This window comes from Seriola aureovittata, chromosome 7 (genome assembly GCF_021018895.1).
Source record: "Seriola aureovittata isolate HTS-2021-v1 ecotype China chromosome 7, ASM2101889v1, whole genome shotgun sequence".
Lineage (NCBI taxonomy): Eukaryota > Metazoa > Chordata > Actinopteri > Carangiformes > Carangidae > Seriola > Seriola aureovittata.
In genome coordinates, this window is record NC_079370.1 from 14,581,445 (window position 1) to 14,602,145 (window position 20,701).

At 37.7% G+C, this 20,701-nt stretch overlaps 4 protein-coding genes across 7 annotated transcripts in view; 3 read left to right on the top strand and 1 right to left on the bottom strand.

Annotated features, from left to right (window-relative positions):
* Positions 1-4,228, top strand: part of zgc:158766 (uncharacterized protein LOC100009641 homolog) — a 23,697-nt gene extending 19,469 nt beyond the window's left edge. The window contains exons 21-24 of one of the 3 annotated variants that reach the window (XM_056381745.1): positions 144-422; positions 1,178-1,416; positions 2,627-2,697; positions 3,827-4,228. In XM_056381745.1, the coding sequence (XP_056237720.1) occupies positions 144-422; positions 1,178-1,416; positions 2,627-2,671 (563 nt within the window). In that variant the 3' untranslated portion in view covers positions 2,672-2,697; positions 3,827-4,228. Of the gene's footprint in view, positions 1-143; positions 423-1,177; positions 1,417-2,626; positions 2,698-3,826 lie in introns of those variants that run through there. The other 2 variants (XM_056381746.1, XM_056381747.1) reach the window with 2 other exon arrangements.
* si:ch211-269k10.4 (uncharacterized protein LOC100150242 homolog) lies at positions 3,912-12,486 on the bottom strand. The gene is made up of 6 exons (XM_056381753.1): positions 12,391-12,486; positions 7,330-7,511; positions 5,497-5,616; positions 5,280-5,336; positions 5,078-5,185; positions 3,912-4,947 (listed from the first exon to the last, which is right to left on the bottom strand). Exons 2-6 carry the CDS (start codon positions 7,495-7,497, stop codon positions 4,849-4,851), a joined length of 552 nt encoding a protein of 183 aa, XP_056237728.1. The 5' UTR covers positions 7,498-7,511; positions 12,391-12,486; the 3' UTR covers positions 3,912-4,848.
* LOC130172814 (uncharacterized) lies at positions 7,589-11,215 on the top strand. Of its 2 annotated transcripts, XM_056381752.1 has the most exons (7): positions 7,597-8,667; positions 8,759-8,924; positions 9,064-9,156; positions 9,431-9,487; positions 10,068-10,181; positions 10,283-10,399; positions 10,485-11,215. In XM_056381752.1, the coding sequence occupies exons 2-7, from the start codon at positions 8,763-8,765 to the stop codon at positions 10,512-10,514; spliced, it is 573 nt and encodes a 190-aa protein (XP_056237727.1). In that variant the 5' UTR covers positions 7,597-8,667; positions 8,759-8,762; the 3' UTR covers positions 10,515-11,215. The 2 variants fall into 2 exon arrangements, with proteins under 2 accessions (XP_056237726.1, XP_056237727.1); XM_056381751.1 differs by having other exon boundaries at positions 7,589-8,667; positions 10,283-11,215.
* On the top strand, positions 11,641-20,671 carry ptdss1a (phosphatidylserine synthase 1a). The gene is made up of 13 exons (XM_056381748.1): positions 11,641-12,670; positions 13,205-13,296; positions 13,662-13,706; positions 13,799-13,923; positions 14,043-14,201; positions 14,486-14,637; positions 15,211-15,352; positions 16,951-17,063; positions 17,296-17,361; positions 17,554-17,653; positions 17,856-17,924; positions 18,839-18,905; positions 19,049-20,671. The coding sequence occupies exons 1-13, from the start codon at positions 12,489-12,491 to the stop codon at positions 19,141-19,143; spliced, it is 1,407 nt and encodes a 468-aa protein (XP_056237723.1). The 5' UTR covers positions 11,641-12,488; the 3' UTR covers positions 19,144-20,671.
* Positions 20,672-20,701: the final 30 nt, after the last annotated feature.

The following is a 20,701-nucleotide window of genomic DNA, read 5'->3' on the forward strand; positions in this document are numbered from 1 at the left end:
CATTGCCATTCTTTTGTAGTTTACCAGAGATGCTGTAAAAAGGATCACACCCTCATTATCACCATTAAAAACCACAGGTATTTCCTGTCACTTTTTCTCCTTCACGCCATCTCACAGCTCACTTCGTTTCTCTCTACTGGCAGAGTCTAGGACGAGAGCTTCCATCGCCGTGCCCTCGTTTGAACACTGCTCGTCGTTCAAAAGACCTCACTCCACCATCTCTAACAGCAGCACCTCCTCCTCCAGCAGCCAGTCGTCCTCCTCCCTGCTGGGCTCCCTCAATCTCCACCTGTGCTCCTCGGCCTCTCACCCTCACACACATCCATACCCAATGACCACTGTTCCCTCCTTTGCCCAGTGGCCCTACGACTGCATAGAGGAGGATGAGTTGGAGCAGGACACAGGGAGCCAGCCCTCCATGAGTGAGTGGCTATTTACAGATGGATAACGTATGTTTATTTTGATAATTAAAAGCAGGTGAACATTAGATAAAGAAAAATTCTGGGTGAAAAAAATATTTAAAATTTTTTTTCTTGGGGAGTATGTAATCTGCAGCTCTTTTATGCTTTCTCCATATTTTTCCCCTCACTTTTTATTGCTGAAAGTATTTTCTGAGCTGTAGAATATAATCAAGAATATGATTTGATGTAAACTGCTGGAATCAGCATCATCTTACAGCAGGAAACTACTTGTGGGGATGTGTGGGGAAATTCAAATTTGGGTAAACGAAATAACAGTTTAAACAATTTAAAAATATATATATTTATATAATAATTTGGCATTTATCAATTGAAGAAGACCCTTTAGACAATAAAAAGATAAAAGAAGTAAAGTTAAACACTATTAAGTAGAGGAGCACTTCATTCTAAAATATATGTACTAAGATAAAAACAGCATTAATTTAATTAAAACAAATACAACAAGGAAATAAAAAATATATGGTTAGTCTTATGTGTAGCATTTTTTTTTTAAGTAGACGGAATTGCTGTCTTTTTTTGCTGCTACCACTAGGGGTCACTAAAGTCCAAACATTTTAAATCCACATTAGAGCTTTAAGAATCCATAAAAGCCTCGACAAACATGGTAGCTGCCAAACAAATGGAGCTCTTCATGTACTTCTGTTTTGCTTGATCCAGTAGTATAGTATCAATGTGTCTTTGTCTCTTTCGTGTCACAGTCACTGAGAGCTCAGAGACGTCCTCCCAGTGCACCTCCAGTGACAGTGTAACAGGGCTCAGTACCCTCACCATACCCGGGCACCCCGGCATTGTCATGGACTCCTACAACAACAATAACAACGACGACGAGCCCTCCTCTTTCCTCTGCCCCTCCACGCCTCCCTCCTCCATAGCGTCTCCTTCCATATTCCAGAAAGATGAAGACCTCCAACCACAGGGCACCAAGTTCATCACAGCAGTGAGTGTTTGACTATCTTCTTTATTATCTTGTCATACTGAAATGAGCTGGTATTGTTCGACTGGTGACGTTGTTTTATGAGGCTTAGGGTTAGATATTTTGTGAGTTATTAGATAAAGCACAGCTGTGGTGACACTGATTTATATTTTGTGTCTCTCTCTGAATTCCTTTATTTTAGTATTCTGCTTGTATTATTCTACTTGTGCTATTCCATTGATCGTGGGTCAGGTGTGTAGTTGTGTCTAGGACACTTAACCACATGGAGTGCTTTGCTTTTGATGATAGTTTCATTATTGTCTAATTTTATATTGAAAGACATGTAATCTACTCGGAGTATTATACTTATCTTTGTACCTCTTCATTGCTCCCTGTGATATTTTCATATCTGGCTTTTTATAAATAGATAAAAATTATACTAATAATATACTATAATATTTCCTATTGATTCTGTGAGTCCCCTTAAGCCTGTCTAATAGTATGGAAAATTAAGCCCAAAATGTACTATACTCAAATCAGTTGCCAGTTAATTGCAGTAATTCAGTAATTCAGTACTTTTCAATCCAGTTCAATTCAAACCAATACTGCAGTAAGTTGTGCACTAATTCCCACTCATACAGAATCGAGAGAATTTTAGTTTGGGACATATTGTATATTTTGCATAAATATATATTTTTGAATATTTATGTTCCTCACGCTTGTTTATTCTGTTTGGATAGTTGGTATATCTGGGTGCCTTGGAAGCAAAACGAAATGCTCTCATGTTACTTTTTTAAGGTGTGAAAAAGACACTGATGCTGAAATATAAATAAATAAATAAATAAAATCTAAGCTTATATGATCATATCTTTCTAAACTGCTCCTGTCGTTTTTTTTCCTTTTGCCTTCATTTAAAAAAAACAGTTAAAAAAGGCTTTTGTCTCAAGAAGCCAGGAACATTTTATGTGATTTTAAAGACTGATTATATCCCCAATTTGACTATAATGACCAATCTTAAAAATCTGTGTAAAACTGTTTACCGTGGACAGACGGCAGAGGATATCTTGTGGTTTGAAAAGGTTTAGAGTCTCTCACCTCCTGATGAATCCTGACCAGGACTAGTGCAGGGGAACTAATCATTTAAACGATCTGGTGTATTTTTAAAATGGATTTCCGACTCAAGTGGCAGAGAATAGTTTGACTCACAACCTTTTTGCTGTTTTGTTTTTGCCAGAGCAAGACCTCTCATGTAGCAGTAGGCCTCTCTACTGTGGTCTGACACAGAGCTGGGGGGTTTTTAGCTCAGTAAGTAAGTCTGGTGCCACCGGAGTGGACATATGTGTTGTTTCCTTCCCAAACCTCATTAACAAGTGTGAGGTGCCACCTCTGAATACTAATCTGTGTGAAAATGTGCTTTGGTGCCTGTGCTGTATGCTGCATGGCCGTGTGTCCTCAGAGGGCTCTCGTCTTGACGGGCAGTTTGATTTGTGAACTTCTGGCTCTTTCTTCGTGTTTTCCTGGGGGTTTTCTCTTCCTCTCATTTCCCTCTGTGCATCCGTTTTGACATGTGGGTGAAATGTGTGTCACAAAATGTAGCATGTTCTTAAGAGTTTAATGTCTGTTTAAACATGCATGTTCGTTTTGTGGTTTTGGAATGCAGTTTGGGTTGAAAGTTTTTTTTCTGTCGAGTTTTGTGTTTTTAAAAAACTTCTTTTTATTTGTTTGCAATGTTCAAATTCAACCTTTATTGTATCAAATGGGCAAAAAATGAATTTCAGACAGATGCAAATGCATGATCACAATATGTTTAAACATTAAATGCACAAAATATTATAGTGCAAATAAGAGTATTAAATTGGATGGTGGAGAATATAGAGTGAAAGGTCTCATCTGTAGTTACATTTAAGCAAATTGAAAGCATATGTAATAAGTAAGAACTTCAGTGTTGAAGGACCTAAATGGCAATAAAACACTTTTTCCCTGTAACATCTTCATTATAACCCACCTTCAGGTCAGTGCTTTAAATGCTTGCTCCTTTATACTGTATGTTTTCATGAAAGTTTATCTAGAAATATTTCTGAAGTAAGTGCTTCACTGAAATGAGATTTTCGAGTTATTATCTTAAACCGCTTCTTAACTAAGCTAAGATAGTAATGCCGTTTCTTTATCTTGTAAGAAACACTGATGCCCAGTCATTGCTGAAATATTTAGGAATTCAGGGTAACCCTAACAATGGAATTATTATTTGATAGAATATATAATCTTTAAAAAATAGGTGTTGTGTAATGCCATTTTACATCCTAAAAATGTGTTTAAAATGGACCTTCACTTGAATGTGACATTCTTACTGACTAAAGTCAAAATATTTTGAGTGCATAATGTGTTGAAATTTATTTTTCTAAAAACCTTATTTTTTCTCCGCCTTTCTTCATAGCTGTGAAGGCCTCGGACTGAATGCTACTTGATGCCGCAGCAGTTTGTTTATCAGGACAAGGCAAAGAAAATAAGAGGAGTCCGGCTTCAGAGCACTGAGACTTTAATGGATGAAGCTCAACTATTATATGACATTTCACGATGATACTGTAAATTGGAAATTGACACATAATACACACAGTCATGATGGTACGTCAGCGGCCTGTACATTTGTTTTAATGAACTAGTAATGAATCAGTGTTTATATTGTAGATGAGTTTTTTTTATTATGTATTTTACAAAACAAACAAAAAAAAAAAGATAGCAGGCAGATCCATACAGACGATGTTATACCGTCATATTTCTTTTGTCGCCAGTCCTGTGCTATGACAAGTTTGTACAGATGATTAAAATGTTTAAAACATATTGTTGTATTCACGTCTTTGCCGCAGTATGGTTGAACATGGAATTAAGTATTTCCACCAGTGGCTAATGTCTGCATTACTTGCAAACAAAAGGCAAGACTGTAAAACACAACTATTTCACAGTTCAGTAAGTACTTCTGTTCGTGAACCGTGCTTAAAGTGTGAGTACACTCAAAAGCACAAAAAAGTAGCCGATATTTCCACAGATAAACAAAGCTTGAGTGTAAAACCACACACTCGCAGACCCATGCAGAGAGAGAGGCAGAGCTGCATGTCGAGGCCAACTACTGCCGTTACACGAAGAGGCGCAGAGGTTGAGGGGGATGAGGACTGGGGTTTCCTTCACAGGAGAGAAGCTGACATTTTTTGACCACAGGTCTTGTGTTATCAGTCTGAGTCAAACATCAGACACAGACCACAGCCCGGGCTGTTCAGCAGGGGTTTCAGCTCCAACATAGGCAATTGAGACAGAACCGAAAGCCACACATGATGTACAGAAGAAAAAAAAGAAGTTTGCTGGTGCGGTGGTTTTACTTAATTTAAGCATGAATTCATGACTTCCTCTACATACAAACATTTCATTTAAAGCATAAAATTCTTAAATTTCCTCTCAAATACATCATGGTGACTTGGCGCGTTTCTCTTTAGAGAACCAGAAGCAGAGGACTGCAGAGAGGAAGACCTCAAGCCCCAACACACAAAGTGCCAACACCTCCATCTGTGAGAAACATAAAAATCAAGTATAAATGAATTCTATAGTAGCAAATCTAACTAAATATCTATTATGAAACAAGCCCAGCTCTGAAGTAGTAGTGTTTTATTTTGTCATAATATTGGCATGCTCTTACCCTCAAATGTGCTTCTTTTTCTGGATTCCAGTTAGCCAGGTCAACGCTTATCAGACAGGCTGCAGCCACAGACACAGCAATACAGCCGCAGTTAACCCGAAAGGACAGCTGGAACAAAAGTTGTACAATTATCTTTCAGCTAGTAATCACCTTCATCGGCTGTAATGTATTGTTTTTCAGGCTTCTGTTGAGTTGTACCTACAGGCACTAATGCTGGATATTTGAGCAGCAGGGTGGAAACAACTCCAGCAATGAAGAACTGCAAGAGAGGAGAGTTGGCTTGAAACATCAGCAAGTTATTTGACTTGAAGATTCACTCAAAACCTTATTGTTTGTTTTTATCTGCTTTGCTCAATGCATGTTTTTTTGTTTTTATTTTTTATTATTATTATTTAGTTCTTGTCTGAGCAGAGACTTACGAGTGCTCCAGTCAGATGGGAAACTCTGAACAGAGTGAAAAGGGACTCATTCATCCCCTGGGTTAAAGCAAATAGAATTCCCACTCCGACACTGAGGAAACCGCTCAACATCTGCAGAGACTGAAAGAGGAACAGATGCAAACAAATATATAAACTAAATTCTGTTCATATTTGCAGTGAATAATATGAGATTTAATTTATCATCTCAGCTTCATTTCAGTGAGAATTATCAGAATTGAGAGACTTTCACACGATGTGCAGAGCGGTCATGCAACAGCAAATGTTTGGTTCAAGGGAAAGGACACATATACTGTCAGACCTGAGGACTACGAAGAGGACGTGATCTTAGTTCCTCTTGTATTAATTTGTGTATTTCATTTTGATTTAGAAATGCATGAGCTGAGTACCTTGTCAGTGTATTTAACTTCAATTTTAGCTTGCATGCATGATTCAGTGCACAGGTTCATGCCAGTGTATGTGTCCTTCTAAAAGTGTTACAGTAATAAACACACTGGGTTTGGAATAAAATTTACAAGATAAACTTGATCTGGAAATTAGCAAGTTTCTTAAATTCCTGTTTGTCGTAAATCAATTATCTGTGTTGTTATGTAGGTAACTATTTGACACTAATCTTATGACATTAGGACCTTCTTGTGAAACAGATAATGTTCATAATATAAATTGAAAAACGACTGTGGGAAACTTCAGCATTTCCAGCACAACTAAACGTTTCCTGTTGCTGCTGCCCATCAGATTTGCACAAGGTTTTACACGTTATTTTGGGCACATGTGTCTTTGCAGCACCTCTAATCTGTTTGTGATATCTAGCATGAATTATTTTGTAATTCTTTTTTTAACCACATAGTCACATGGAGGAATGAGGAAAAGACTGTAATCTGCAATGTCTGTACTTCAATGTTTGAAAGGTAAAACATACACAAGGCAGAAATGTATGAGAAGAAAATCAATCAATCAATCAACAAAATTTTGTACACTACATTACATTTTGTACAATACACTTACACTCATGCACACTGAATGTAAGGCTGACCTGGTTACAATCATATTTTATTATTATAAAATATGAATCTGATATAATGCAATCCATACTTTCATTCATGTCACAGTGGATCAGCAAAAATATTATATTATATGAGGTTAGAGAAAAATGCAGTTCATCTGGCAGATTGTGTAAGATTCAGGGAGCTTTTCAGAGATATGTAGAAGAGGAGCGCGAGTTACTTGAGAACCCTGAGTGCATATGTGACTATAGGATAAGGATGGAGGCTAAATATCAGATACCCTGCTCTGACAGACCCTGAGGAGTAGGATAGTCTCTCTCCCCCCAGCTCTACCTGATGAGTGCCGTTTGCCATCAGTTTGTAAATGTTTATCTGTGCTCTTGTTTCAGGGTAAATGTGCTCTGGAAATCCAACCTATTTACCGTACAAATTAGATTTTAAAGACTAACATTTGTTTATGATTTTATAAAATATAGAGATTTGAAATGTATTTCAAAGAAAAGAAAAAAAAAACAGAAACATATGAAACTGTCAAATAATGTGAAAACTCTTGACTGAGGGTCATCAGATTTTAGGGTCACTAGCCAGAAAATACTGAGAAACCCGAATCTTAAACAACTGACGAAATATCATGATTTTTTTCAAGATGAAAAGGGTGACGTTAGAACAAAACTGTCACTGCTTCACCCAAGCTGAGTTGACCTGTTTGACCTCAGTCAGCACATTGGTATGTCTTAATTGACGGCCGTTACGTGAGATTACGTTTACAAGTTTTCATGTTTTTGCACTTGATGAGTTTTAAAACTCTTACCCCCAACACAGCAGGCTGCTTCTGCATCAGGTCATGCAGCGGCCCTTTTTCCTCTGGGATGAGCTCTGTCGCTTGGTAATGTTGCAGCACGGGCAGCTCTCCTCTGTCGGCTCTGCTCGGCTCCGTGTCATCTCCATGGATATCCATGTCAGCATCAGCACAGGCCATGGTTCTTCTCTGATCTGGAGGGATAGTGTTTTCCTTAAAATGTCTAATAATATAATAATAATATAAAATCATAATGTGTTCTTTAAATTGTATTGTGAATCCTTTAATACTACTTAAGCCCCAGCATGGACAAACCATGCGTAGCCTAAAAAAAAGCACACTAGAAAGTGTTTAGAAATAGTGCAACCTGCGTATGATGTAACATAATACATACACATAGGACAGTCCTGTAATAACCTGTTGAAACTAAGATGTAATGTTTTTCTCAGACCTGTGTGTAAATGAGGCAGACAGGATATAAATACTAGTCTCATACAAATTTAAGTAAAGTAAAGTAAAGAAACAATCAAAGGAGTATTCTCAATACAATTATTAAGTAAGGTAGTATTTCTTTATGGTTAACTGCAGATGAAAGACAGAGAATAGATATTTAAATATTTGTAGGTGTAGGAACAATCGTAATCTTAGGGTCTGGAATTGTGCCTCATTGGTTTCTCATGGTTATTAAATAAACAGAGCGGATTTTCTTTCATCAAACAAACTGGATAAGAATTAATTCTATTTAACATAATATAATAATGTATCACAAACTTAACCTGTTGTCAAAGCTGAACATCTTTTGGCTACATGAAAGATCTTAGATCGGGATTCTTACCACGTTTGGCTTGAGCAGTATTTATTTCACCCTCTGTATCTGTCTCGAACGAATGCGTCGTTCTTTAGACATTTTCACTTCCCTGCAAATACTTTGAAATATGATGTCATATCACACCTTGACTTCCTCAATCTGTCTAGTCTCTTCAGTATTACTATATTTTTCTCCTCAGTGCTACATTACTATAAATTGTATATTATGATGTTCCTGATTCAACAAAAACTATTTTCTTCTAAATTCATGAACAGAAATGAGTTTAAATATTAGGTCTTTACAGTTTTGAATGTTTACCAAATCAAATCAGTCCGTGCACAAGCATTTTGTGGGTTTTTTTGTAGCCTATTTGTGTGTGCACGTGTGTGTGTGAGAGAGAGAGAGAAGCAGGGGGGGGGCGCTGAAAGAGAGCGAGGGTGAGAACAACAATATATCTGATGTGTCTAGTCATTTCCTTTTCAAACAAAGTTTGACAAAGCAGAGAATTTTGCGTCCAATTCAAGTTAGAAGAAAAATAAAAGGTACGTTCCTGAACACCGCAGCAACAGCTCACCGGATATAATAATATGATATAAACTGCTTCACCGTCTTTTGCACTGATCTTGTTCACAGGAGAATGAAGAAGACATTTGTGTGTAATGAATCGATGATCATCACTATACCTATTGGGAATCTCAGGACAGCTGGAGCGGGCCAACTGATGCCAGAAAGGTTCCACTGTGTGTTCAGAGATTCCTTCAAGGTCTTTGTTGTTAAGGGAAAACCTAAACCTCTTGGAGTAAGTTGAATAGTTTCCTATACAGTTAGAAATGTGTGGCAACATGCAAATCATTTTTTTTTTCTGGCATACATTTACACAGTTGCTGCATTGTTATACAGTATTTTCTGTTTGGTAATTTATTTCTCTTTTTTATAAGGCAGTCCAAGCCATCGCTGGTGTGTTTCTTTGCACTCTTGGTCTGATTTTTGGACAGGAATTTTCCATGAACTACACTCTACCCAGTGTTCTGGTAAATACAGTTTCAAAAAATAGCCAGAAAATTCTATTCTGGATGATTCTTCAAATAATTTGAATGAGTAATAAAATCAAAATTACAAATCAACCATTTTACGTTATATTTCTACTGTTAGTGTGTGATGAGGAATACTGTGCTTATGCGTTCTTTTGCTGCTGTGACACTTCCTATCTCACCTTCTTTTAATGCTAAACAGTATTAGTATTAATTATTATATTTCTGTGTAAAAAAAAAAAAAAAAAGCTAATGTTTTATCATTACCTTATAGTTTGTGGTCTCTGGTATGGTGTCCTACGCTGCAGGACAGACTCCAAACATGCATGTGGTAAGTAATCTACTTTAAAGATTTTCTTTGCAAGTGAAAACCCCATCATGTGGGTTAAACTTAAAATGTTGATAGCAAAGAAATAAAAAAGTTCTTTAACTATGACTTGACTTAAAAATTACTGTTGTAAAGTCTACGATATAAAGTAGTATATTTTTTTTCAATGTTTAGGATAGGATTTTGACAACAGTTTTTATTCTCGTTTTTAAACAGAACTTATAGAATTAATTTTATTCAGCTCAAGATTTTAAAATGCTGTGATCGTAATCGCCCAAATATGAAGTATGTGAAATATCAGAATCATTTTTAGTGTTCTTCAAAAGATGGATTCACAGTTAATGTAGTAATAATAATAATTATAATCATTATAATAAGACTGGTTTGCAAAAATAAACAAATTTAAATTACAGAATCTCTTTTCAGTAACTCTGAGCATCATTATTGTGGTTGTATAGCTCAAGAGGTACAACTGTTGGTTTGATCACTGACTTACTTGAGCAATGCACTAACCCCCACATTGCTGCCAAAATGGACGTCTGTGTGGAGATAAACATAAATGCAATTTCATGTCTTTTTCCAGGCAAAGCTGTCATTCTCTCTGAACATTATCAGCTTCTTCTGGTCTATTGTGGCATTTTCTTTCAGCGTATTCCACCTCCTTGCGATACCAAATATGGACTCACGTTTTCCCATGGTAAAGGAAAACACCATTACTGTCAATTGAGTCACCAATTGCTCTCTGAAATACAAAACAAATGTGTGTTCACTTCGAATAATCTTTCAACTGTTTCATAGATGACGAAAGGAATCTGTGGACTGATAATGAGTCTGCTGGTTGTTGAAAATTTATTAGCCCTATTCTTGATCTACTGGCTAAGTAAAGCCATTTGCAGAGAAGAGTTCAACACTTTGGTATGTTATTTTCTTTGCAGCTACATATTCTGTTATATAAATAAAATATTGTGTAAATAATAATAGTTTTTGTTTTTTACTGCAGCCCATCATACTGCTGAAACAGGCGGACTGAATTTAAAGGCTTGATGGAGCTCAACAAGCCAATGACCAAACCAAATTACCATATTTATAACTTTGAACATCCTGATTGTATAGAAAGTGCATAGCAGCCTCATATGTCATATAAATATGCCATAGGTCAGAGCCATATATATCCTAATATAAGCTATACAAACAATGCGAAAGTTATTATAGTTTCTGTTTCAGAGATAGTTGGAAAATATGCAAAGAGCGATTGCATTTGAATATAATGTGTTAGCTTTTGTTTTTGTACAATTCGCTGTTGATATTGCCTTTTAATTTTATAAAAGTCGTTGTATTCATGCAAACAAACAAACAAAAAAGATGTGTTGATTTCTGCAGTAAGCTTTATTATGAAACTGTTAAAACCTTTTTTCAACAACAAGTTACATTTTCTCATTGGCTTTGTATTTCATTACTCACTTTAGATTGATTGTTGTGGTAGGCCATTGATCAGCTGGTTTGATTGCGTGGCTGTTTAACAGATATCAAACATTTAGGTATTAGTAGTCGTGATTGTTTTATTTCGTTAAAAACTGCAAAGATTTTAACATTTCAGTGACACACTGGATTTTCTGTGGATTATTCAATCTCACATTGACAACTGCAATGTGTGAACATTGTAAGACTTGATTTTATGTTTTGATTGTATTATAAGCTTGGCTCCTAATAAAAACGTTGATTTTGTGTGACGCTACAGCTTCAGATCAGTGGGTTATTCTGGACTGTTCTTATCTCATTTTCAAAATAAAGGTGAGGTTTTTGCTACCAGATGCTACCTGTTAATAATACCTGTTATTCTGTTGATTTTTAAACACTTGAACATATATAAAGCTAATTATTTACTTTATTTACGGTTAATTTATCTTCCTATTGAGCTGAGACAATACTCCTCTATTGTAGCACAATTGCACAATAATAAAAAAAAAAATGAACAGACCTTCTTTTAAGAGCAGAAACATGAGTAAATGACAACTAAGCAGGGAATTTATGTTTTGATATTAGTAAGAAAAATATATTTTATTCTGGTACACTTCCTAATAACTATAAATTAAATATTTTATGTAATCTATAATAGATAATAAGTTATGATGTAAAAAATCATGGGAGCACATAACGTGCATCAGAGACATTTAAAAAAGAATATGAAACTTTTTGCATCATGTTCTACTACCAAAAAAAAGAAAAAGAAATATCTTAAGATTACTGAAATTCATATGGGGAAACGATAAAGAACCTTACATGTGGATTTCTCTGCACTTAAACTACCAGAAACAACATCAACAGTAAATCTTTAGAAAATTGGTGGGCATGAGGGTCTGACTTTTCATGCTGCTCTTGGTGAAAAATGACAGGGGGCCCTGAGGGTGTGTTTTTGGTTTCAGTGTCATGTGAAGCCATGAGCGGCCACAGGAGGGAGATAAACACACACCAAGTCAAGTTAATTTACATTTTGGTGAGAGATGTAATGTAGGAAATAGATCCATTTGACATTTAAAAATAAATAAATAAATAAATAAATACTGAGTTCAAGTTCACAAAACGCAGGGGCTAACATGTTTTAAGCGTGTGGTTGTCCGGTCTGAGTTGAGGATTAACTGGGTACATGTAGAAATCAGCGTCTGCTCATATGTCACGGTTAAAAGTCTTAGCACGGAGGTCACGCTATAAACAATCATAGCAGCACATGATGAAGGAGCATGCGGACCTTCCGCTTTGGGACACTCCCAACTAACATGAACACCAATCAAAATCAGAAGTGAACAATTTCTCCACAACGGTCTTTCCCCCCTGGTTTAACCCTCTGCTGCTCGCCCTGCGTACCTGTCACTATTCCACTTAGCTGGATATGTAATTTATACATTTACTTCGACTGTTTCCTGTCTGTTGTGGTAGTTTGTGGTGGTGGTGGTAGCTGCTACTGCTGCTGCTGCTGCTGCTGCTCTCCTGGCTGCGTCCTCCTGCTATGGCGTCCGTGTATAGCGGATCCCACACCTTGAGCAAGGATGATGTGAATTACAGGATGCATTTCCGAATGATAAACGAGCAGCAGGTTGAAGATATCACGATAGATTTTTTCTACCGGCCGCATACGATAACACTACTGACATGCACGGTGCTCAGTCTGATGTATTTCGCCTTCACAAGGTAAAGTCGTTCACAGCTAATGCTAGCTCGGGGGGCGGGGGGTGGTTAGCTCGGTAAGCTAGCAGGAGCAGTGATGCTCTTGAGTCTTTCCTGGATTTTCTCACTGAAAGTAACTTTACACCCGCATGTAGATATTGGAATGACTAATTCACTTTTAACTACCTCCGATTTGCTACAATTAATCGATAACCGAAGCTGATAAAGAGAAGCGTTGTGTTATATAATGTTAGTCCAGTGATGGACACGGTTTCCTGTGCTGACATTAGCTACAACCATGTAACTTGTAAGGAAACGGGTCGTAATGTCACATTTAAAATGATAATCGGTTTTACCAACCACAATTTGTCATATAAATCTAATCTAATGTAATGTAAACACTGCTGTCTTTGCCAGTTTCAGTTTGAAGCTTGAAGACATGTGAGGCACATTCACATCAGTAAAGCTGTGGAGGGGAGATAATGTTATAAAATGGTCAGTTTAGCATATTCCACAGCGTCGGTGGATGTTTCTGATTTCTGTTTACCCTTTCTGCAGAGATGATGGAAACCCCGACAGTAATCTCTGGGTGGGGCTCATCCTGGTCATTTCATTCTTCCTCATCATCAGTGTTTTGGCATTTCCTAATGGTAAGCAAAAAGTGTGAAAGTGTGTGGATAGCCCTTAGATACAGTTCATCTGAAGGTGCTTTACAGTCATGTTTTAGCACAATAAATAATAATGACTGCTTTACATGAGACCCTACGCCAATAATGACCTCATTAGCCAAGCTTGTATGAGCTAAATCTGTCAACAACCTTATCTATCATGGTGTCATTACTATCATTCTTGTCACTATTGTTTGTACAGGGATGGTAGTAGATACGTGTATGTGACATAATACTAAAAAGCTGATTTGTTAGTTTTGTTTGATGATTAGCATATTGTTTAATCTGTGTTTATCTTGTAATTTATTTTGGGTTATATCTTTTTGATATAATCTTCCATGTTGTAGGCCCATTCACCAGACCACATCCAGCGATATGGCGAATAGTTTTTGGTGAGTATTTGCTATAAGTCCCTGAGTGCAAAAGTGCTGCTGTTCAGACCCTTAAATTTTCCTTCTAAATGTCATGTCCTTCTGCTTCCAAGGTCTGAGTGTCCTCTACTTCCTGTTCCTGGTTTTCATCATCTTCCTCAACTGGCAGCAGGTGAAGCAGCTAATGTATTGGTTGGACCCAAACCTGCGTTATGCCAAAAGAGAAGCGGACATAATGGTGAGTGGTTTAGGCTTACACAGAAAGTCATTTTCAGATTGCTGTATGTGCACCAGTTGTGTTCCCTACCAAGGGATTATCAATCTCTTTAATGAAGCTTTATGTGCCGCTTTCTGCAGGAATATGCGGTGAACTGCCATGTCATCACGTGGGAGCGAATCATGAGCCATTTTGACATTTTTGCATTCAGCCATTTCTGGGGCTGGGGTATGAAGGCCCTGCTCATTCGAAGCTATGGCCTGTGTTGGACCATCAGTATTACCTGGGAGCTTACTGAGGTACAGACGCACACACCAGCCGAATCTTGTCATCACACGCTTAGCGTCCTGTGGCATCACTTTCTCTCTGTCTGCCTCTCCCTCCGTCTTTCTGTTTATAATGGAGACATTTTAACGTCAACTAAGCTGCTGATGTAAGTGGTTTATCTAGTGAAGTTTGATGATTCGTTTTGTCCTTTCTCAATAATTTTATATAACGTAATAAATATATGTTTGAAGGCTGAAGACTACAGTTTTTCAGATATGATGTAGACTCATTACCTTCTCCTCTCCTGTTCACATAGCTATTCTTCATGCATCTGCTCCCTAACTTTGCCGAGTGCTGGTGGGACCAGGTGATTCTGGACATTCTGCTGTGTAATGGAGGGGGCATCTGGCTTGGCATGACTGTGTGTCGCTTTTTGGAGATGAGGACCTACCACTGGGCTAGTATTAAGTATGACATTGCAGTCTGGAAATTAGCTACAATTGTGTAAAGATTTTATCTAGTTTTGCGTCGATCCTAGATCTGTGTGAAGACTAGCAACTCAAACATACTCATCTATTTTCAGTTGCTTTTTCTCTCATTTAAAAGTTGTGAAAAGGGAAGTGGGGGTTTATATTATAAGCCTGGTGCATTTATTTCATATGATCAGCCCTGATCCAGTAACAATGCACCTGGTATATTGTCTGCAAAACTAATAGTTCTTTGTGTTTTGGCCTTTATAGTTTATTATGCAAGCTGACCTTCAGCTGAGTATACGCCAACTAATATATTTAATTTGCTTTTACTATTTTGTACCATCATAATAAATTCTGTTCCACTCTAGCAAGTTGTTTCAGATGCACCTTGAAGATGTATAAATTGTTGTTTTGAAATATGATCCCACATGTTCATCAGGGAGGAGTGGACTGAATGTTTAATGTCATGGCATTACTTTCATCTGGCTTTGTCTACTGCACTAACATAATACTTACTGTAAAACTATCTGCAAGCCTTTGTAACCCTTCTCCTGTGCTTCCCATCCAGGGACATCCACACCACCACAGGGAAGATCAAACGAGCCGTGTTACAGTTCACCCCTGCAAGCTGGACCTATGTTCGCTGGCTTGACCCAAAGTCCTCCCTGCAGCGAGTGATGGGCGTCTATCTGTTCATGATCATCTGGCAGGTGGGTCAGGGAGAAATCCTCTCTCGCCATCTCATTGGGGACTAAGTGCTGACTAGTCGGAGATCATCCAATGTGCTCTGCGTGCTAAATCCTGGCTAATCTTGGCTCCTTCGTTGTTGAAATCTAAAACCTGTCCTACATGGATCCATATAATGCTTGAGTGTCTTACTGTCTACGCATTAACAGCTAATCCCATAAGAGTGAAAGACAGGCTGGATTACTTGGGAGCAATTTATGGTAATGAGAAAACCATGGCTGGAGAACTTGAGTGAGCTCTATTGCTCTTCACTGGAGAGTAAGTTGCCAAAAGCTCTAGACCCTGGCAGCCATAGCGATGAAAAGTGGTGTTTCTCTCATTTTTGTGTGGTGATGAAACAACATCGTCACCCGCTCTCTCTTACTCAGGCAGTTTCCAACTCTCTTGAGGCTTTAAATAGTAATTACCAGTCTTTGAGTATTAGCTGAAGAGACGGGAGGCCGCTGAGCTCTGCTCGGTGTGGTGACAGTTTAGCTGATCTTTGCTGAGTTCTGCCACACAGGCTTCGAGCCAAGTGTGTGAATAACACAGCAGCAGGTCTCCCTCTCATTATCTTCCAGTGCACATGAGAGGGACTTGGACAGTGTGTCCCTCAAAATTAACTGCCACTGTTGTTGCCAGTGTGTTAAATCAAGTGAAACTGGCATTGTAAGAGAAGCTTTGTTTGTCAGTGTCCTAACCTAGACCCAAAGTGGTTTCAGCAAGAGTTACATTTATGTTATTTAATATATCATTTATATACTGTATATGGCCAGTGAAAAGTTTCTCTAGCATTTCATTCATTTTAAATATCCTAACACTAAAAATATTCTGACATTATTTTACTGGAAATGACTGGGAGGTAATACAGAAAGGTTCAGATTTCATTAGTCAGCACTGTCTATATGTTTCAACTACAGGCTGAACGGACCTTTTCAGGGCATCTGCCATTAATAAAGTCTCATTCTTATGCTTACTCACAGCAGCCATTTTGACTTGAACACAGGTTTAACTAATAACAACAATAATGGCTGCTTTCCTTTAAGGTGGGCCAGGTCCAGGGCAGTGCTTTCGTCCACGCAGTCTCACTGACATGGCTTCCTGGTACATGTTAACGGATAGAGCCCTTATTAAATGTCACTTCCTACACCTGCACGTTCCTCTTTATGACATCTACATGTCTATCAAAGAGATTGATGTTCCCCAAAAACAAATACAGGAACACTCTGAGCCACTCTGCACTCATTATGACGGCCACACAGTGGCATGTTCTTCATTGGCCAAGTGAGTCATCTGACCTAAATCCAACTGAGCATTTGTTTTACTTACTGAATACATGACGGAAGACAAAAAGCCCCCAAAACAAGCCAAACTGTCCGTGAGGAAGATACTGCTCTTTAAAATCAAATTTATTATTAATATTTGCAAAGGATTTGGATAAAAAATATTTAGGATTACTTTCATTTATTTGGGTGATGTGTAGAAAATGCTAAAAGTGTAACTTTTAACATGTTTGAATAGGCTTGTGTTACGTAGGTTTTAAATATATTATCTTCTGTCTGTCGTCTGTTTTTGTTCACAGCTAACAGAGTTGAACACGTTCTTCCTAAAGCACATTTTCGTTTTTCCCGCGAGCCACGCTCTTAGCTGGTGTCGGATTCTGTTCATCGGTATCATCACAGCTCCAACAGTGAGGTACAGACACAGTTTTATTAGCAGGGAACTGATCCCTAGAAACCCACAATGACATTTTTACACGTCACATTTAAATCATGTTAAAGAAAAAATTTCAGCTCTTGCACATCGTTACGTGCTTATGTTGTTTATCCTTGTTTGACAGTATGAGAAAAAATGCCAGCTCATAAAAACAGAAACTGCAGGTGAAATTTGTTAATGTTTGCACTTTGTTTTTTTTTTTTCACTTCAGGCAGTATTATGCGTACCTTACAGACACACAGTGCAAGAGAGTTGGAACCCAGTGTTGGGTGTTTGGGTAAGTGAAACATTACACAAAAACATTTAATTTTATATATATATAAAATTGTAGCCCTGACTAAAGCTTTTTTAAGTAAGGCACCCAAAATCAGTTGTATAACACAGCATATTTATGTGTGAATTGCAGTGTGCTGCAGGTGGGTCAGAGGTTTCACTTGTGTGTCTTTGTTTTTTCTTCCGTCACTCACAGGGCAATTGCCTTCCTGGAGGCCTTAGCGTGTATTAAATTTGGACAGGACTTGTTTTCAAAAACACAGGTCCTCTATGTGATCCTCTGGCTTCTGTGTTTGGTAAGATCAGAATTACATGCATTTCTCTGTCAGAGTGATTTACTGCAGTTAATAGTACGCTCGTCAGGCTTTAAAATGTATGAAATATTGTACTCTAACTTTGCCACTAACATCATAATTTTTCACATTTCACACATTGTTTATGGATTTTCCACGAATCATTGAGTTCATTTAGTCTCTGTTATGTTTGATCTGTCTTTAGGCTTTCATTACATTCCTGTGCCTGTATGGAATGGTGTCGTATGCTGAAAATTATGGTCCAAGAGAAAAGGTATGTTTATTGCTTCAGTTTTAGTGTCTTAAGCCTTGTTAAGTCTGTCACATAGTTTATTACAAAGGGTAATTCATGTTGGTTTTTGTTCAAAAGTACTTTAACCTTGTCAGGGATATATTATGTCCTGAGAAGTGTTTGTTGAAGGAACTGGTTAATATTTGTGTTTGCTTAAAACCCTAAGGCAATATTGGTTTACACACCTGCACAAGCGATAAAACGAGCCTCTTTTGGATATGCACCTATTAATGCAAATTTAAAGGCACGTTAAAAGTCATGATAGCAATCTTTCTATTCTGCACCCAGTAATATTTTCTTATCACATCCAAAGAAAGAGTCCTAGGGGAGATATGACCCCTTGATTTTTAACCTTTTGGTGAAGGACAAACAAAGACCAAATAAAAAAACACAGAAATAAAAAAATAAAAAAATCTTGTACAACCACAGTAACAGTCAAAGCAGCAGCTGCTCCCTATATTTTCAGTCTTCATCAAAACCAATTCCATGGATGAAATTGTGACTTAACAACACTTTACATTCATCATGTGGGCATACTGAAATGAATTTGACTGTCAGCCAGTAGAAAGTAGACAGCAGGAATTCTCTATCTAATAAATAATGAGATTGATGAGGATATCATGTCTGAATAAAGCCCAGACAAACAGTTACATAATGAGAGCTACTGTGTGTCTGAATGACAAAAAGCTACATCTTTGACAGATAGGTCAAGCCAGCAGTGTTACATGTTCCATGTCTAAAGAGTCAGCTGCCTTTTTCTTGAGGAGTCTCGGTGAATATTAACTTGGAGGCCTGGTCCTTTTAAAGATTCTTCTCGTTGACTGGGGTTAGTTACCTTGTTTATGTACAGTTAATGGTATGTGTGTCATGTGTCTGAACCTCCTCTCCTCTCACAGAGCCTCTCAGAATGTGAGGACAGTAATTACACAGAATCTGCTGACTATGTGTTCGAAGGATTTAAAGGTACAGTGTCTTTCAACTACATAAAAAGCCTCATAAAAATCATCCAATCCTTTAAAGGGCTTACCTCTAGTATTTGGACTGGTGTTTTCCTTATACTGTAAATGTGCATGTTTACTTACACTGTAAATGTCATCATATTTCAGGAGAGACGGAGGTGGATGGAGACAGCCCTACAACAAGACGGAGAGGAAAGGGCTCAGGAAAGATCAAATCCATCAACGGCCTGGACGGCCAGTAGGAGTTAAAGCCAGAGGGCAGTGGGTGACTCCTGAACTTACCCCAAGGAGCCAGATGTGGAGGTGTGGTCACAGGTTGAATAGGGGGTTAAGAAACGACTACTTCCAAGTGTAATTGAAGTCTAGAAAGCCCCCACCTATAGTAGAAGGAATGGAGACAGGCGAGACTAAGTGGATGAACAGGTCCATGTGGTGTTATTAGGAGTGTGCAGAGGCTTGGACTACAGAGATGCACACTAAACAGTGTGATGTACTGTAGTCATAAAAGCTCCTAAACCACTGATCACAGGTTTGTGTGCATGTGTGATGAGAGAAAGAGAAATGGTGGTATTTCGTGTGTGTCAGAGAGAGAAAGAGGTGGCAATAAAAACGGCCGACTTTAGATGTGACTGCATGATCATTGTAGCTGATAAACTATAATTTACAAACATTTATCCTATGATACAGTATATCGTTGATGGTTAATGTACATCTGACTGGTTTACGCCAGCCTTAACTCCAGTATGTGGGTTCAACACATTTCAATGTTAAAAGCCATTATGTAGAATTTATCACATTAATTAGAGCCTCTGTGTTTATAGGACAGAAATGCTTAAGTCTTTTTATTAGTACCTGTCATAGATTGTCTATTTACATCAAAGATGTTCACATTTGTTTTGTGTTTATAACTTGAATGTGGACAGGATTTCAATGCAAGACATCTTTAGCTTGTTAGCATCATCGACTGAGGTTTGTGTTTGATCTGGAACAAAGCGAAGCACACAGTTTAAGCACTTTTCAGAATGTTTTCTTGGAAATACTGTACATTTTGTAATGCTTGTGTATTTTGTGAATCTATGTGACCTTGAGTGATTTTACTCTCCCTGTCCATCTGTGGCTGCTATCTCTTTTTTGTTGTTTGTTTTGTTTTGTTTTTTAACTGTACTGATAACAGAGGGCAGTTATTCAGATTCCTGCATGTGTTGTCAGGCTCTTCCTGTCTGTGTGCGGGTGGTTTGTTTTACTGTCAACCTTCTTGTTATTGCATATATTGCATTTGCATGGCTGTGTCAAATCAAATCAAGTGTTTTAGTAGGAAAATGTTACACGACTAGTCAACAGATCTTTGTATTACACCACACACCAGGATGCCAGTATTGTTATTTTTATGTCTTTCGCTGTAATTGTAACATTTTAATTCACCCCTCGTGCCTGTTTGCATGTTCTTTTTTTTCTTTTCTTTTTTATTCTTAACTTTTCTCAGTTTGTATTAAGACTAAATTTGAGCTTTTTGTGTTTGATTCTTCTACCCTTATTTTCATTTGCTCTGTCAGTATCATCTCAGTACAGATATATCCCTCATAATCCTCGACAATCCAGACGTTGACCTCTGTGGAATGGACCAGGCTGCCGTGCTACAGTAGACACTATAAATGGTACATTGTCTCTGGATTTAGATGTCATTTGCCAAAAACAATTCCACTGAAAATGACTTGTGCTGTTCTTTTTCACTGTGAAATAATGAAACATATTAAAATGTTTTACATCTCCTCTTAAACTCTTTGAGCTTTTTGTTGAAAG

Bases quoted from the DNA above. Each gene is read 5' to 3' on its own strand.
- si:ch211-269k10.4 (XM_056381753.1), bottom strand. From the start codon at position 7,497: ATGGCCTGTGCTGATGCTGACATGGATATCCATGGAGATGACACGGAG. The intron at 5,617-7,329 runs GTAAGAGTTTTA...TTCCTCTTTCAG, and splicing joins AGCAGCCTGCTGTGTTGGGG to TCTCTGCAGATGTTGAGCGG. The intron at 5,337-5,496 runs GTAAGTCTCTGC...CCTCTCTTGCAG, and splicing joins CCCATCTGACTGGAGCACTC to TTCTTCATTGCTGGAGTTGT.
- LOC130172814 (XM_056381751.1), top strand. From the start codon at position 8,763: ATGAAGAAGACATTTGTGTGTAATGAATCGATGATCATCACTATACCT. The intron at 8,925-9,063 runs GTAAGTTGAATA...CTTTTTTATAAG, and splicing joins GAAAACCTAAACCTCTTGGA to GCAGTCCAAGCCATCGCTGG. The intron at 9,157-9,430 runs GTAAATACAGTT...ATTACCTTATAG, and splicing joins ACACTCTACCCAGTGTTCTG to TTTGTGGTCTCTGGTATGGT.
- ptdss1a (XM_056381748.1), top strand. From the start codon at position 12,489: ATGGCGTCCGTGTATAGCGGATCCCACACCTTGAGCAAGGATGATGTG. The intron at 14,202-14,485 runs GTACAGACGCAC...CTGTTCACATAG, and splicing joins TTACCTGGGAGCTTACTGAG to CTATTCTTCATGCATCTGCT. The intron at 17,925-18,838 runs GTATGTTTATTG...CTCCTCTCACAG, and splicing joins ATTATGGTCCAAGAGAAAAG to AGCCTCTCAGAATGTGAGGA.